Source organism: Pyrgilauda ruficollis, unplaced genomic scaffold (genome assembly GCF_017590135.1).
Source record: "Pyrgilauda ruficollis isolate IOZ18807 unplaced genomic scaffold, ASM1759013v1 scaffold41, whole genome shotgun sequence".
NCBI lineage: Eukaryota > Metazoa > Chordata > Aves > Passeriformes > Passeridae > Pyrgilauda > Pyrgilauda ruficollis.
The window spans coordinates 11,569,006-11,587,549 of NW_024525601.1; the positions used below are offsets into that span (position 1 = coordinate 11,569,006).

At 41.3% G+C, this 18,544-nt stretch overlaps 1 protein-coding gene across 1 annotated transcript in view; it reads right to left on the reverse strand.

Annotated features, from left to right (window-relative positions):
- The window catches only part of KLHL14 (kelch like family member 14), a 56,345-nt gene that overhangs the window by 14,363 nt on the left and 23,438 nt on the right, over positions 1 to 18,544 (reverse strand). The window contains exon 3 of the mRNA XM_041477740.1: positions 483 to 572. Within this exon, the coding sequence (XP_041333674.1) occupies positions 483 to 572 (90 nt within the window). The remainder of the gene's footprint in view (positions 1 to 482; positions 573 to 18,544) is intronic.

The window sequence follows — 18,544 nt, forward strand, 5'->3', positions numbered from 1 at the left end:
AGAAGGTAGCAGCAGATAATCTATATGAGAAGCTCTTGCACAAGACTGAAAAAAGGATCAGTTTAAGAATCTCAAAGTCTAGATAATTAACACATTAACAACTTGAGCTGCGAGTATCTTGTTTGACAATAGAAAAGAAGCATTCATCTACTGCAATTGCATTATTATATTATGACTGGAAGGAGCCTGGAAATGAAGGTTAAAATTCTTAACAGCTGCTGCCTGGTGCATGCACTTGAAAGAGTCTGTTCTGCTGCCTGTGGCATTTCTCAAGGGATGTGGGAGCTGATGAATGACAGAGATGCTAATGCTAAAGTACCAGATATTTATTACATCAATACCAAAGAGTAGCCTTTACTAGGTTCAACAATTAGGCTGAAGGTCCTCAAAATCCCTTACTAATCACTACATCAGCTGACCTGACAGACAGGGAGGCACAGGAAGGCAGATGCTCTCTTTGCCTTTTAGTATTCTATACATACCATTAGGGTTCCACTGGTCTTCTCCTCCTAGCACAAACAAGAAGTTTTCCACTTCCACGACGCAGTGATGGGCACTGTTGTATGGCATAACTGCAAACAAAGCAAGAATTCTTTGTCAGCTCAGGGCACTGATTTTATCAAATATTTCCTCTTTACCGTCTGTATGAAATAATATGAGTCACCCCAGGCATGTACGAACACTGACTTAGCAGCAGACAAAGACACTTATTAGTAAACTTATGCAATTCAATTTTGCAAATAATTAAGGAAAAAAGTCAGAAATTCTGGTCTCTCAGTGCCCCCTCATCTGCCCAAGTACTGTACATGCTGATCTAAAAAGAACTTGTAAAAAGGGATGAAATTGCATGATATTTCCCTGAAAATAAGCAGATGCTAGGAATCCTAGTATGCTAGAAAACATTAAAAAAACCTCAGCCATGCTTTGTTCTGCTGGTAATGTTTCCACAAGAAGAGTCAGTATGTTCAGGAGCTTTCTATTACACAGCAATGAACAAGCTGCATTTCCATACAGTTTTAAGTTTTTAAATTAAGGTCCTGCTGATTTAATGCCTTTTCCAAATGTATACGCTTAATTTCCTGTACAATGTCATTAGCAGCACGATCACACATCTTCTATTCATCTAATCAGGAAGCCCTTTGTTAAGAAAGATCAAAACTATGCATTAGGTCTGCAATATCCCTTTTTTAGGGGGGGAGGTATCATGATTACTATGGACCAGCTACAGATGCAAACATGTATTTCTTAGTATTTACTTTTTCCACTGCAAATGGTAAAATGCAAACACAAGCATTGCATGTACATAATGCACACATATTACTGCAGTGTGCAATACCCACTTTAATGATATTATATGGAAAATGTAAACTTATACAGCATTAGTTACTATACCACATAGAGTAGTTTTGGCCCAGTGACACCAGTAGGAAAAATGATGTCCTTGTCCAGCTCATCATATGGGCACCTTAAATCTAGGTGAGGACAAATGGGGAGGTGATGTGCATGTACAGGCAGGGAACTTATTGCTTGACACGGATCAACAGAGCACTTAGGAAACCAGTGCAGTGGGAAATCAATATGACTCAGGGCCAGCTCTTACTTTGTGCTCTTTTGCCAATGCCAAAAAAAAAAAAAAAAAAAAGAGGCAGCCTATCTCACACTTGGATTATTTTGGGTGATATATCTCTCATTTCATTTGTTTTATTATCTTTTATTTTTCTCAGAATGCAGTTGTGCAGTATAGCATATGCAAATAATAATAAGAAGAAATATGCACAGCTTTGCTATTTAGGACACATTTTCTTAAAGATCAAGTGGGCTCATTTAAGCTCCTTACTGAAGTTTTTGCCTAGGCAATGATGAATAAATAAGGTATGTTTTTGGTTTCTAGTGAAGGTCGAATATCTTTTTCATAGTCTGTGCTCTTACAAGTCATGTAAGTGAAGCAGTTCTTAAATTAGGCAGCCAGGTACAGTGAAAGTTCATTAATTAAGGTTATTTGTTACTGATTCAATTTATATTAACTGGGAACTAATCTTATACTAGACACTGCAAAAGATTTTATACTACATAGAGATTTCTACAGTAGGATGAAAGAATGAGGTCCGTTTTTGCTATCTTTTGAGACACCATATCATAATTATCTCACTCTTTAGTCTTAGACACTTTCCTGTTTTAAAATCTTCTCTCTCAAAACCACAGAACTTTTCTTGATTTTGTGGATGCTCATAGTAAATTGATTTTGTGGATGCTCATAGTAAATTTAGAATTTTGCCTCTCATGAGAAATTTGCTGCCTTAGATGCTATTTGGGACCCTTCCCCTCAAGAAGAGACTCCCCATGATCAATCTGTAAGGGCTTCAAGTTTTAAGTACAGTGCTTTATTATGGTTTCCAATTAGGTCCAAGCTGCTGGTTGCACCTTCAACCTCTTCTATCAGTCAGTCTGGAGAGCTCCAACACTTATAGAAAAAACTGCCTGCAGGCAGCACACATGTATATTTTCCACATTGTGTTTGCACTTTTGCAAAAATTTGTGTTTATTTATCGATTATATTGACACAAACAGGGTCAGTAGAGGAAAAAATTCTGCTTTAAGCTTTTCTGCTGTTAACATGCATATAAGGTATGCAATAAGACTCCTGTAATTATTATGATAATTAAACCTTGAAAACTAATGGCTTAATCCTGGCTCCGACTGAAATTGATGGCAACATTCCCACTGATACAGGATTGGGCCCAAACGACCCAAACTACCATCCATAACTCACAGGAAAGCTAAAAGGAAGCTTGCCTTAGAAAGGTGGGTAGTATTTGGCCTTCAGAAAGAAAGGTGACTGCAATAAAACACTGCAGACCTTTACTGTGACCTTTGTTTCTCTCAGAGCTTTGGGGAAAACTGTTCTTAGTCTCATGAATCTACCCATGGGACTGAAGGGACCTGGACAAAACATGGAGGATGGAGCAACACTGTGGACATCTAAGAGGGAAGGGACTCTAACTGAGAAATCAACCACCTCATAGTCTTTCTCCTTGACCCCTCAGAACTGGGAGTTATACACAGAAATCAAAACTACATGAATGAACAATTTTTTTCTTTTTTTTTTTTATAAAATATCCCTTGAGAGCACAGAAAAGCCATGATTCTTGAGGACATACACCCAGGTAGAATCTAACTTTTCATAGACAACAGTCAAAATTACATGGCAATGGCATGCTAAATTCAGTATCTGGTAGAAGCAATCTTCTCAAACTCACTGGGCTTGCCAGGGTGTAACAGGAAGAATTTGGCCCATCACACAGTCTGGCCAAGCTGCTGCTTTCATTAATTTTATATGAGTCTTTGTCTGCTGTTTGGCTTTAATAGTGTGAAAATCCCATCTTCTCATTTTTTAATCTCAACTCATTGGAACACCTGCCTGCCCCACAAAAAGGGTATTTGAAGAGAAGTTTGTACGCCATGCTCAAACACAGCCCTGCATGAGTTTTTAGCGTGTCAGTCAGTGAGTTAGAGGGAAAGGGTAAGGAGAAGCTAATCAGGATGAAATGAGATTAAAGGCTGTCTAATTTTACAGCAACTGTGATCCATCAGCCACTGTGAAAGTGACAGTGGAAATGAATGATGGAGACAGACAGGTGGGGCTGTACATTTCACTGATTTATCCTCAAATGCACTGGGCCTTATTTTATTGAGTGAACATGACCGCATTTATCATGACTGTCATCTAAACCCACTTCCCTCCATTTAAAAAGGTCACTTTACTAGGAGGGAGTAGGATAGAGGCACTTTCAAAACAGATTTAAAATTTAATAACACATGTTTATAAAACCCTCTGCAAAAATTCTTAACTTTATTAAAGACCAATTTAAAAAGAAGGCGAAAACACCATTAAAAGGAGAAGAAGATAAAAAAAAGCCATGGTCATCTGAGGAACACGCCAAGGTGATAGGTGCCAAGGAAATATGTGAGATAGACAGATATAAATAGAGCAGTTGGAGTGGGCAGAAACCACCTCTCCTAAGTCCCTGCCCCTCACAAAGCTCAGGATGCCCATGCTTTCCTGCACCAAGAGCACAAACAAGTGCAAACAGCCCTGCTGAAGACAGCACTGCCACCAGCCTCCTTCTCAGGCATTTGATGTGTGGTTGTTAGGAGACACCAGGTAAGGTGGGAGGAAATTTCTCAGGTACAGATATGGAACATGCAAAGCTGTCCAGGTCAAAACCAAATGGAAGATTTATACTTGAGAATGATCTGGAAGGCAGTGGAGTCCAAGACTGCAGTGGTGTTTACTAAGAAATACTCCACTACACAAACATCAGTGACACTGTGCAGGAGGTGACAATCAGCTGCTCTTCAGATACAGATGAGGAGGAAGACAAAGCAGCACTGAATATTACAATAGATATCCCACAAAGAAATTCCTCACATATGCCAAAGCTCAGCTAATAAAAAGTACCAGACAATGTTCTGGGACCTACTTTCAAAATCAGAGACTACAGGTTATAGCCAAATGCTCATGAAATTAAACACTCTCAACTACGAAGCCTGTGAGGTCAATCAGATGCAATGATGCTTCAAAGGCACCTCCATGATAAACCTCACACACCTAACAAGCATCAGTGTGTGCTCTTTGTCTTGCCCAGTTTTGCTTAGTTTTTGCCAATTATTGCACATTTAGGAAACAGCATCTGGTTGTTCTCCACAAATTAATCAAAGGGTCATCAGTTCCTCCTCCTCCTTACACCTTTCCCTGTCTATTGTCACTTCAACACTAACTACCAGGGAAAAAGGGAAAACTAGAATAGCACTTCTCAAGACAGAAGGAGAATGAGCTCAGGTCCCAGGAGATCTGAAATCTGCGATCAGGCTATACCAATTCCCCTGCTCTGCTAAAAACTCCTTCCAGAAATTCTTCTTGATTCCTCTACTCAAAAAAACCCCCAAAAACCCAAACCCAAAACCAAACCAACAACAACAAAAAAAATCAACCAAAAAAAAAAAAAAAAAAACCCCACCAAAAAACCCCCCAACCCCTAACCAACCAAAAAAAAACCCCAAAACCAAACCACAACAACAAATCCAACACCATAGATTCACTGCCCTGAAGCAGTTAGCTGCTTGAGATACAGGAGGTACTGTAAGGAAAGCCAAGAAATCTCTTCTTCAACTGCTGCACATTTTGAGCATAGCCCCTTCAAGACTCAGTACACACCAAGAAGTCATGCTCAGCGTCTCTAATGACCTGTGCAGATGATGCAAGAGAAGAGTGTGTTTCCAGAACAAAGATGTCATTATCAGAGGACATATGGATTCAATAATGACCTTCCACAATATTAACAGCCTATCCTGTTGACTACATAATATTCAACTACAGCTTCTTGAAAACTGGTTATTTTCACAGGTCTGAAGAGGGCAGTGTAATGAGAGATGTCTCTTTCCAGTACAGAAGGCACCTACAGACTCACTTTAGGAGACCGTGATTTGCTCATGGCAGAGACACAATATTCATGCAGAGACAAAATATTCATTTCATTCCCAACCCTATCAGCAAAATGCTGGGCAGACCACAGCTGGTCCAATTATTTCCTGAGAACAAAATATCAGATACTCTTCACCTTTCTGTGTTTCATACATCATTTGCAGAAAGACTATGCATTTATTACAGAATGTTACTTGTTATTTCTCACCAAGGAGGTTATATAAATAAACACTACGATTCCTCTGTGAATTGTTCTCTTCGATTGTTTGTTATTTAATAACTGTGGGGAAAGACTGACCACAACAAGTATGAAATTCTAGCCTCCGTGAATGTGGTGGTAGTTTTGCACTGTCTTTAAAGGCATCAGATATTCATCCACTGGTATTTTCTGCTCAAAAGACAATGAAAGAAAGTTAAGAGAATGATCAACATAGATGGAAAAGACCCCTGTTAATATTCCTGGCCAAACTGCATTTTGTCACTTCAAATTCAAGGAAGAACATGCGAAATGTTTTTTCCAGTAACATACCAATGCCAGCCTTGAGTCTGAGCTCAACTCACTGGGGGAAGGCTGGGACCATCCAACAGCAGTTACCATAAGCCGAAAGTCTTATGATGAAGCACTGTGCCTCAAAGTCACCTTTGAGGGAATATAACTGATACAGCTCTGGTCCAGCTGCACCACTGAGAGCATCATCAGCTCAGCTGGAAACCTCACCACCTCCTCCTTCCCATGCCAGCTTTGTGGTAACTTCATTCAAGCCATCACAAGTAGGATGGGCACAGAGCTGCTGAGTCCATCTAGGATACTGTCCATACTTCTACTGAGGCTACAGGATAACATAAGCACCAAGGAAGAGTTATCTGAGCAGATCAACGCCCATTCACAACACAGTGAATGATATTTCATATTAATTACAGTATTTCTCATTGTGAAGATATTTCTTAATGAATTTTTTTTTTCATTCAAATGTCAAGAGTTATTCTTTTATACATTCTCTGGAGTAACACCAGCCAGGTTTTTCCAGAGGTCAGGGAGTTCCTTGGTTTAGTTGTTTTAGTAAGCATCTAAAATAAGACACTTAAATTCATGCTCACACACCAGATCAGGCAAACATAATATCAGGAATAGTTGGCATGCTCAGGTCTCTCCTGAGATAAATTGCTTTAAAGTTACTTGGACACAAGTTCTGAGTACAGACCTGTTTCCGCCGGTGAAATTCATCCTATGGGAGAATGTTTTATTGGGTTTTCAGCAACATACACATTTGGCAGCTTGCATGGACAAATTTTATCCATACATTTTCGAAGCTGCAAGCACCCATTTGGATTTCATTTGAATAAAGCTGTCTACTTGGATCAACAGTGTTTAAATAAGGTAGATAAATACTGCACTCCCACCTTAAAAACTGATATTCCTGTATCAAAAACCTGACACAATCTTCCGCATGAAGTGCATAGAAAACCTATGCACACTCTGTTGTGCTCCCCTGCTGCCTTCCCCGTGGGAATGACTGTGCAGCTGAGCTGCTGATGCAGGTCTGAGAAGCTCATATAAGTGAATACACCAAAAATCTTGGCACAACTTGGAGCAGAGGATGTAATGCATGGTCCTGTGGAAAGGCTCAAAGTGACAATTTTCCTTGTTTTATTAATCCCTGCTTACCCACCTACCTTCTGAAGGTTGCCCCTCACCATCCAGATGCCCCACAGATTTCCACAGAGCATTTATCAAGAGACACTTGTCCACCACCATGAGTTATGCAATGCTGCCTCAGTGATGATTACTCCCCATTAGAATATCTTGTGTACCTACTCAGGCCTAGGTTCACAATCGCTGAAGTGGAGCCCAACATGTATTCCTGGGAAATGACATCTCGTCACATCATAACAGTCTCATGATGTGACATTTTGCACAACAAAAGCTTCTCATGGACGAAATGATGAATAGTCCCTGATGGGAGAAAACCACAGCAGAGTTGCCAGAAAGCTCTGGAAAGAAATACTATTTTGTCCCAGCGGGGGTTTTCAGATTCTCCAAGATGTCAGCTCAAGGACATGCATTCCCTTCTCCAACACTGCCACAGGGCAGAAGAGTGTAACCAGGAATGGTGTGTTAATGCCCAACTGCTTGTGACCGGTTGTATTCATTTATGACACAATTCCTACCTGACCTTGAGATGCACACATTCTCGTGGTCTCCTCTGAAGGCAGCCTTCCAAGCTCAGAACAATCAGAGCCCCTCTTTGTGTTTTACTGGCTGGATCCTGTTGATGCTCCTTGGGGATCCATGTCTTTAAAGGCATTCGTCACACGCAGCAATATCTTACTTGGCCCCTAACGCCCCAAGTCTTCCACAGTCTTCTCTCTCAGTCTCTCTACTTCCTACTCTGCTCTCTGCTCTTGACTGACATACTGTTTTAGGGTTATTTAGGGTTTTGTTTCTTCCCACTAACTCTCGAAGTCATTCCAGGGAAATAAAAATGTGATTTTCCATTTGGAAAACTCTACATGGAGGAAGGATATACCCATATTTCACCATATTAAAAAAGCAGTTTTGATACACCTAAGTTCACTCATAACAGATGAAATGGAATTCACTGCTAAAATTCACTGCTACACATTTTTCAAGCTTTCATTTTAAATACTTCAATATTTGCAAATGAAAGGTTTTGTTTACCAGAAAGTCCACCCTATACCTAAAGCACTAGACCTAAAGCAAAAGATGGTGGAAGGATCTTTCCAATATCTATCACCTGGAAAAAATCTTCCTTTCCCAGAAGATACATACTTCATATGGGTATCTGAAGAAAAGCCTGGAACTCCAACATGCCTAACTTCCATCACGCCCAGCAAGCAGAAGCAGGACTGTCCACATTTGTCTATCAGTAGCTAGACAAATATAAATACAAAAGGGAGCACAGGAATTGAACCACATAAATTAGGTAACATCAAAGACTGGTTTCTCCAACAGAAACAAGGCAGAAATGTTTCTCTCCTAGACCTCTCTCCACAGCTGAGCTTCTAAGGAAGGGAGAGACAGACCCACGGAAAATTTTAAAATTCAGGGCAGGAAATGAGCTAGGCCGCAAAACCACACACTTACATAAAATTTGTACAGATTTACTTTGTAAATCTATACACTGAACACAAAATAAGAATGTATGGCTGAAAAAATCCATTAATAGATGTGGACTAAATTTACATTAATTTTCTTCTGCTTTGTATGAAAACAGTACTATTTAATATTTTCATAAAAAAACAGTTGTGAAAAATGTGTTGTGATGCCTACTCATAACAATCCCAAAAATTCACTCCATATAAGTACTTATACCCCTGTGTTTTCAAAAACCTTTTGTAGATTTAGAAAGCATCCAGTCAGGAAACAGACCAAAAATCACCTTTCTCAAAACTGAATATCAAGCTGAGTATCATAGGACAAGTGGCTGCTATTTAAATTAAGAGGTGTCAAAATTCAAGGGCGGAACCACATTCACATGGAATCACAAATAATTCATAAATCACACACTAGTGCATGGATTTGGGCTACTGACAAACAGGATGAAAGATCATGTTAATTCAAAACACTGGCCATGCTGGCACTTCCAGATTCAACACAGACAGTAGACTAAAGTAAAGCTGTTGTGATCAGTCCCAAAGGCTTAAAATATGCCTAACTGTGTATTTTATAATATAATAATACATTTAAGTATCCTCAAATAGCTTGCATCTTGTGTTGAAGACATTTATTTTGCAAAGAGAATTGTTCAGGAAGGTATAATTTTCAGTTAGTTAGGTGAAGGAAAGCAAGGACTGAGAATGAAACTGGGACTCACTGTGCTAGTAAACACAGCTTGGACCAGGTTCTGGTGGAGACTGAACTGAAGAAGGAATGAAACTGAAAAGGGCAGGGATGGATCAGGACAGGTCAGAGGGGACACAGCAAAAGTACTGGGTCTGAAGGAAGAGACAGCAAAATCTGCAAACACAGCAGCACATACTGATCCAGAACTCTAAGTCCTGCAGTTGTCACATTCCTCTGCTGTCAGGGCATCTGGGTGGAACCCAGTCATGTTTACAGCCCCTGGTTCCCAGGAGAACCTTCCTGAATGTCCAGTGCCATGCACACCAGAGGTCTGTGGAAACTGCCACTGCAAAAAACACTTCAGCCCCTTCTTGTCTCAGGATCCATCATTCTTTGTGATGGCCATTGCACACATGAAGCCAAGAAATAAACAATCAAGAAAACACATTATTTTTTTAAGGTGCATTGCATTTAACCCTGATCTGTTCCCCACTAGGCTTTCCTGACAGGCCACACAAATTGGAGGGAGCGGGAGTGCGAGGCCATGAGAAGAAGGGAAAGACTGATGTATTAACAGCAGCACCAGTTTGGATCAGCTTGTAATGGTTGTGAAACTACAACCTCAGCACGTAATACCAAACCATTGAAATGGGTTTAACCCAGGGTTGCTGTGGCCCTGTCCCTCTTACAGCCCAGGCAATCCAGAACCCCCCAGTGAGGCCTTTCAGAGCAAGAATCTAGCAAAAAATGGTTCTGAAAGAAGAAAGTATATTTTCATTTTAGTTTAAGCTGTTTGTTTTCTTCAGCTACTCATTTCTCCTGTTCTGAGAACACTGATTATCTGTGCTTCATTTTCAGAGCCTGATTTGATGCCTGTGCCTGATAGGCAGGAGCACTCTGTGCTCACTGCTGTAATAGAAATAGGTGGGAGAGGCCATCTGGAAAGCATGGTCTGAGGGGTCTTGAAATAGGCACCCCAAAATAAAGGACACCTTTTACTTTAATTGCACCTCTGTTCCTCATCTGCAAAATGGGAACAATGATAGAACACGCTCCTCACAAAGAGGATGGTACAAAAATACCACAATGAATGCCCATGAAGCAGTTTGCCTCTGCTGTTGTGAAGTCTGTGAAGAAAACCTTGTGAAAAAATTCCATCTTCTGAAGAGTATTTCAGAAGCATGTGACAGACAGGATCTACTTGCTGAACACCAGAGGAGAAATGCTGTGAGCAGAAATTCAGCACAGTCCTTTCTGTGCACTGATGTGTGACAAAGAATAGTGTGTGATATCATTGGAGATTTTATCTCAGTGCTTATGCAAACAGAGGCCGAATTAAGGTTGCAGAGGCAGCTTAATTCTCACATTTCTTAACTCCAGAGGGCTTAGTATCGCCGTCTGTCTAACACTCTTTCCAAGCTGGGTGCGAGCCCCTCGCGTGTGCTTCACCCCAGCTCTGACAGACAGCTAACACCCTCCTGCTGCTTCAGCATCTCCGCATCACCCACGCAGGTGTCGCGGAGTCCGAAGTCCACGAAGCCCATGGCCGGAGTTGCAGGAGCCCTCCTCCTCTTCCTCCTCCTCCTCCTCCTCTTCCTCCCGCTGCTGCCGCATTTCCCTCCCGCCGGCAGTGCGAGGCTGAGCCGCTAGATGGGGTGCGGCGTGCCCGGCTCCCCCTCCCCGGGGAGAGGCGTTTCAGTCATCTTTTGCCTTCAGGTTTTGCAGCCAACCAAAAAACAAAAGAGGTGAAACGCAGCACAAAACAGGGCATAGCCAGCTTCCTCCCAAGCAGTTAACTTCTGCTTGTTCCTCGTGTTCGGCGTGAAAGGGAAGAAATCAACACAAACCCCCGGGAATGCTCGGTGCATCGATCCTGACGGATGCGGAGCCCCCGCTGCCTGCAATGGGCACGGCAGGTGCTCAGGCTTTGGCACGGGTAGCAGTCATACCTGCTTGGCCTCGTCTTGTCTCAGCTCCTCGAACCCAGACTGCGCAAGGATCAGTCAGCGATTTTCCCTGGCAGTCCACACACATCTGCTTTTCTACTCCACGCGCCAGTCCCGGTGAAACGCAGCAGGCACAGTTCCCGTCCCCACCAGTACACCGCCAAATCTCTCTCCCTCTCTCTCTTAATAATGATCTGGAAGCTGGGTAAAAACAACATGCTTGCTTAGCAAAGAGCATGCTTCCTCATTACAGGGGTAAGGAAGAGGAAAGAGAATGTGAGGAAACTATGACACAAAAAAAGATAACTAGAGAATTAAAGGAAAATAAAATCCTTTCTAAAAGAGTCAGTCCTTTCCAACGGGAAGACAGTTCTTTACTCAGTTAGTCTCCAAATGAACTGCATAATGGTGGCCAGATTACAGCTCTCTTCTCATCTTCCCAAAGAATGATCTTTTGGAGAAGGCATGATGAAGCTGAAGCATGTCTAGTCCATCCAGGAAGGAGTGAAGGGACTTGTATTTACCTGCATTCCCACCACTGCTGAATTATGCCTTCTCTCACTCTTCCCTAACAGCTTACAAGAAGAATTGTCCCTCTGAAGGCACCATCCATCCCAATAACAATACTTATATTAAATCTGTATAGAAAATACAACCAAACACTCCCTCCCAACATCCAGCTTCTTCCAGCTTCCCACAAAAATAACAACACCCGAGATCCCGTGCACAGTACCCTCTCATGACCTGGCCTGGCCTTGTAAGCTCCTGCAGACTCCTTCTCCATGGCCTTCTCCAAGAGAAGGAGAGCAAAAAGCCAGGATGATTTTGAAGTCAGTCTTTTCTTTTCCTTGTGTGGTATGAATGGGGAAAGTCCTCCTGCTCAGCAGAGGAAGACTGCCTGAGAGCAGCTGCTGGGGATGCTCCCAACACAGGGCAGCAGTACAGCCAGGGGTAACCACACCCTCTGTTCTCCTCTTTACTCCAGCAATGGAACAACTTGAATTTTGCAGTCTGTCACAGACAATACTGGGCAGATTTCCCTGCAAGTGTCTCAAAAACCACCTTGAAAGAGCCACATGCAGGGGTATACCCAAGTGGCAGTGCAGCACTTGGATTTGACAGGATTGCACTTGAGTTCTGAACTGGGAGAGGAGCACAGGCAGACTGATATGTGCCTGCCCAACAGTGTGTCCTGTCACATACCCTGCAGGTGAAAACTCAATTTAACTTTCATTCCCGATGAATTTGGACTTTCACAAAGAGAAGCAGATGTAAAAAATGTGACAGAAAAAGAAACGCAAAGGAAATAAAATAATAATGTGCATTTATGTGCATTTGAGCTGTAGTTTTTTTAATTCATTGCAAAAATGCTGATAAAATGTGCAGTGCATCACTCCTGGAAATTAACACAGACTGATCCTGCCTAAGGAGTTTGAAGTCTTTATATAAATTAATAGACAGAATATAATCCCAAGTGCAGAGCATTTGATCATATATATTAATATGGAGACTGCTGATCCACATCTGGCTAAAATAAATGTGTTTTTACACAAATTAGGTTACCACTGATACAAACACTTTTGGTTCATACTACAGAGCACGAACTGATGATCAACACTATTGCTTTGGTGTAGCACTGTGCTTGAGGAAGTCACCACTTATCAGCTGGGCTGTGGTAATTGCTCCTAGCCTTTTACAATTAGAAGAAGCCACTAGCTTAAACTACCTTAAACACTGATTACATTGTTTAAATGAGCACATTTTACCTTCCATTTGTAACCACTTAGGAACACAGCACTAGCAGGCATTGTGGCTCAACGGCTGGATGCTACCTCGGGGAAAAGCAGATCTACTGGATCTCTTGCAATCCTTTGGCCACAACAGAATTACAAAAATTCCAGACTCAATAAACTTCCACAGGTGACAAGAATAACAACCACATGCAAAATGAGCTGATGAAAGCAACATACTCTTTATGCCAGTGTACCCTATTTATACAGTACTAAAACTCAGAAATTTTGCACTGACTGTACATATCCCAAGAAGCAGTATGGAATATTTATTGCAGAAATAACTTTGTTAAAATTCTGTAGAGTCCTTAAAGTCAAACCTTAGCCATTAAGTCTGCAAAGACAGCTCCACATGATCAGCTGTATGTAAGCTTCAAATGGTAACTCCTCTGATTTATTTTGTTTTCTGATATAAAGTATTTTTTGGTGTTCTGCAATATGTGGAACATCTGAACAACTGCAAAACCTGTTTGGGATACTTGCTGAGATCCATTTCACTGGATCTTCACAAATAAATTCATTCCTATTGCAGCACCAGGGTACATGAACATAGTTTTGAGAAAAATGAATACTAAGCACATTTACAAAATTTTTGCCTTCAAATCACATTACCACAAAGGCTTAGTTATTTTTTCTCTACACTACAAGTGCTGATAACCCAAAACATTTTCAAAAATTACAAGCCACAACACTATATTCAAGACACTACATATGCTTGATGCCCCTTCAATTTACTTTCCTCAATTTGCTTTCAATTGTCTTTTAATTTTCAACCATAAGATCAAAACCTCCCATTTGAAAACAATCAGTTGAATCACACAGCTTTGTCTTAATATACTAAATGTGCAAGATCAGAGATAAAGTTGTTGGCAACACAGCTAATGTAACTCTGCAGCAAGTTCCCTGCAGTAATCAGAATTAGCTACTCAGTTGCGCTTTATTTGGGCCCATGACAAAGGGCAGCATTATTGTTGTGCTCTGAGGGGACAGTCCCAGGGTAGAACTGTGAGTACCAAAATTGTTATGGTGTGGTGTGGTGATAAGTGAACTAACTTCGTGTTACTGACCTAGCCCAAACCAGTGTGCTCTTGAGTTCTCCTTTGTTTTAAAGGTCCCAGACGGACCAGGTCAAGGGCTCCAGCTCAGTAGGTACTGTATCCACCAGTGGCAGGAAAAAAAATGCATTAAAAGACATATATAAATGACTAAAAATGGGTAAATTGAATATTTTTTCCTAGTTTTTAGTATCTGTCTGTGAGTTGCTCTACTGGATAACCACAAATCATTTGTAAGTAGAACAGACATTAAATTCTTAATACATTTCACCCATAGTTTTCACAGAGTGATATGAATTTGGTCCACACCATTCTCTTTGCTTACCTCTAATAGCCCAGACTCTCCTTTCCTTGTGTGGTTGGTTTTTTTTTCCCTGCTACACTTACCTGACATTTTTGCATCAGCCTCTGGAGGCCACCCAAAAAGAATTCCAGCTGTGGACTCAGCAGCTCTGGTGTCTGCCCTCATTGTCCAACCCAACCAACCAAAACCAGTCAGTCCTCAGCCTCAGCTGCACCCTCTGTAGGGCTCCTGACACCCAAAACTGGTGTGTAATCATTCATTCCCCACTTTGGTGCTACTTTTACAGCCTTGCTTTTGTGAAGAGGAAGAGATTCCCATGCCTGGCTTTGCACTCCTAGGCCACTCCAGCAGCCACTGAAGCCTCATGCTGCAAAACCTCTGAACCTCAGGGGAAACACAGAGCCCTCAAGAACATTTTTTGCATACTGCTAAAAGATAATTAGGGACTTCAGAAGAAGAGTAAAAAACCATGGTGTCAAGATGTAGCTTCATTCCCATTGAACAGCACTGCTTTGTGCCATGTGAAGCCAGAACACTTTTCCCTCCATTATTTTCTCCAATGAAATGAATTATTTTCCAATACTGAAAGTTTCAAATGAAAGCCCTGAAGTGACTGCAACTACTTCAGGAGGGCACCAGTGCTTTACCTGGAGGGGAACCCCTTTCCATGGCAGCCTTGCCTCTCTGAGGAAAAGCCAGGCTGCTAAAATAAAGCTGCTGGAGTGAAGCCAAATCATGGCTTCAGGAAAACGGATGCTATGTCAGGGCTTTATTGATTGCAGTTAAGAAAAATCAAATTTCTGAGTGCTGAAGTGATCATTTCTTGGAACAGTGCTAGAGACAGCATGGGAGCTCACAAAAAAAAGGACAGTGGCTCCAATCTTGCTGGGTGAAATATGTCCTGGTGCAGAAAACCCCTAAAACATCCTGCACATTAACAGGACTTCAGCCGGAGGCTTGAGTGTTGGATAAACCCTTACACAGGACATCTCTGCTCTGAACATGTCTCTCTTTCCTGGAGCTGAAGTTAATGGGAGCCAGTAAATGCCCAGCTGATTCCAGCAGTGGTGATTCTGCTGAATAAAACAAAGTTTAAACGAGCTGGTGTGGACATTAGTGGTAATGCAGCTGGGAGACAAGGGCTGCATGGGGGCTAGCCAGAAGGCTGGGATTTGGACACCACAGATCATCCAGCTCTGTGCTACTGGCTGCCACGACACTTAAAATAATTGCAGTCCTCTGGAGAGAGTCTATAGATAAACTCTGTCCTATGTTAATGCACCATCATATAGAGCTGTTTACAGGCAGTACTTAGTAAAGTACTTAAGCATGTATTTAAACAGGCTGCTGAACATCAGTGTGATTAATACATTGCTGAATTAGAGATATAATATGAATACATTTTTCTGCTGTTGCAGTTTTTTTTTTTCATTATATACACTTATAAACTGGACATAAGGATTTTCTTTCAGTTTTGCATCCAGCAAATGAGTTAATTTGGGAGTCAAATTCTGCCTCAGTTATGCCTGCACAATGCCTTTCATATGCATGAGGGCAGAAGACGTCTTTTTAATTGGACTTATATTTTGTTAGTCTATAATCAAGAAAAAAACCAAATGTGGTTCTTTCTTTCTGATCCTGCAGCTCTTTGACATTCCTTTCATGTCACTTCAATCAGAAAAGTATCTTTTACATATGGTGTGTATGTTGGTTAAGGCCGTGCACACACAGGAGCCGCAATTCTTGACCAGCAAGCAAGCAGCTGCTGTTGAGTACAGATTGGAGCCACACACTTTGTTATTCTGCATGTAAAACTTGGGGGGGGGAGGGAGAAGAAGAGAAGAAACATGGCTCATACATCCCTCATCATGGTAATTCTATTTAAATATATTTTAATGATTTCTAACAACATAATTTGCCAAGCCTCCCCACCTCAAAGTGATGCAAGCACATTTCTCTCTCAATTTTTCCTTTGCTTCTTAGCCTAGGAGGAACATTTACCATCTTCTAGTAGGTTTGGGAGTCAAACCTTTTTTTCAATCTACATATGTGCATATATACATATATATATGTGTGTGTGTGTCTGTGTGTGTATATATATATATATATATATATATATATATATATATATATATATGGAATAATCAGAACTCAAAGCATTGGCCTACTCATACCCGTAAATGTCATCACTGCAGAACCATCACTTGCATTTACTTGCAGTTTCTGCTCACAAGGAAACAAGGTTCATTTAATAGTTTTAGTCACAGCCATCTCAAGAGTTGAAGACTTCCCCCCCTCCAAATTAAAGCTAAATCGTGTGCATTAAATACATTATCTACTTGTAATAAAATGGGAATTTTTAAGATGATTCAGTCACAGATAATTTGTTGCTGCAAACGACAGGCTCGCATCAGCCACTGGCCGCTCTGAGTGTTTGCTGAGCCCAGGGAACGCTCGGGTAGCTTACCCACTTCATGGAAAACAGATGTTTGCTCTGTGGCAAGATTCCTATTCCCTTTGTGGTCCTAAGGATCCTGAGTGGGATCTCTCATGCCAAACAGCCGGGGTGCTGGGCTTGCTCACCCACCAAAGCCCTCACATCCAGGTTAGTCCAGGGCACTGCAGCAGGAAACCAGCCACCATTCCATGGCAAAAACACAGCCCAGTTTATTTCACACTCAGCCCCCAAGAAGCCATCAGAGTAATTCTCCAGAACTGCTCTGGAGGGGCTCAAAGGCACCCCTTTTTTTCAGCCTGGGGTGATCTATTCACAAGCAGAGGCAGCACAGCTGTGGGCAAGGAAGGGCAGCTGATACTACAGCTGCCTTTGTTGCTCCTGCCTGGCAAATACCAGAAGAGACCACTTGTCTAGACTGATGGGAAGGCATATGTTAAAGCAATTAATTAATTTGCCCTAAAAGATTGAGGCCAGGCCAGGATTTGTCCCTTTCCCAGTGCTCAGTCTGATTGTAAGCAATGGGACCATTTCCCATGGGAGATTATTCCACAACCTAATAGATCTCAATGTCAGGAAGTTTTTTCCTGATATTCAGCCATAATTCATATCCATGAATTATGAGCTACTGTCGACATCACATCCATTGAGGCATTCCTAGAGCCTGCTTCATTTAAAATTATATGCTCTAGTTATGCAGGGTTTCTGTGTACTAGGGCAAAATGCTTTTTCTGCAGGTTAATTCATTACTATTCAATTTGTTAACACTTTTTTTCTCGGTGTGAATAGTCATTCTGCAGTTGCATACCCTGTATAGTAGCACAATCCCCATTTGGGAAGAGAATCACAATATATAAATATGACAAAACAACATACCAAAACCATCCCTGTAAAGACATTAGTCTGTTCCTGCAGATACTCCAGCATTCAGTTAAATCAAAGCAGTAGCTCATACAACACCTGGTATGAGACAAAAAGCTCAGGAAAACCCGTCTCAAGTATGTAATACATTTTATTTCTGTCTTAAATGGGGGGAAGGTAGGGGGGAGTAGGGGGGGCACTAGGGAAGGGGAAAGGGATGGGAAGGGAGAAAAGAACTTAAGCTGTGAGGAAATAGAGGAAAATTGAAAAGAGAATGACTTCCTATAAACAATGAGCCTCTACAACACAGTAAGAACATACAACAGCAAATAAAGTCGAGGATGCAAAATGTTCACTTCTTACCACTAAAGCACTTAGAAAAATGGAGAAAGCTAAGGCAGGCTTCAAAAATCTGTATTGCAAATAATTGTGTACAAAACACTTCTGAGAAGGAAACTGCCTTTTAATAATGTTTGAGAGGAGAAAATTCATAAAATGTATCAATCTCTCAAAGAAATTGGAGGATTTCAATGAGAGTTTTTTATTGTTACATTTTACCCAGCTAGAAGAGTTCTGCCATCCTGTTTTCAACCCATTTTACATAAATGCCACATTAGCCACTGAAAAAGGGAATGCTTTCCAAAGTAAGAATCTAGAAACACACCTGATTTCATTTTCATCTCCATGCGTACCTAGCTCCCATTAATGCCACATAAATCCCAGAGCAAGTAGGTAAAAATAAACACACACATTTTACCTGGAATTAACTAAAACCCAGAAAGCAATGTTTGCAAGGAGCACTGAAATTTGCACAGTAACATATAATTTTGTGTTAAAGTTATTCCA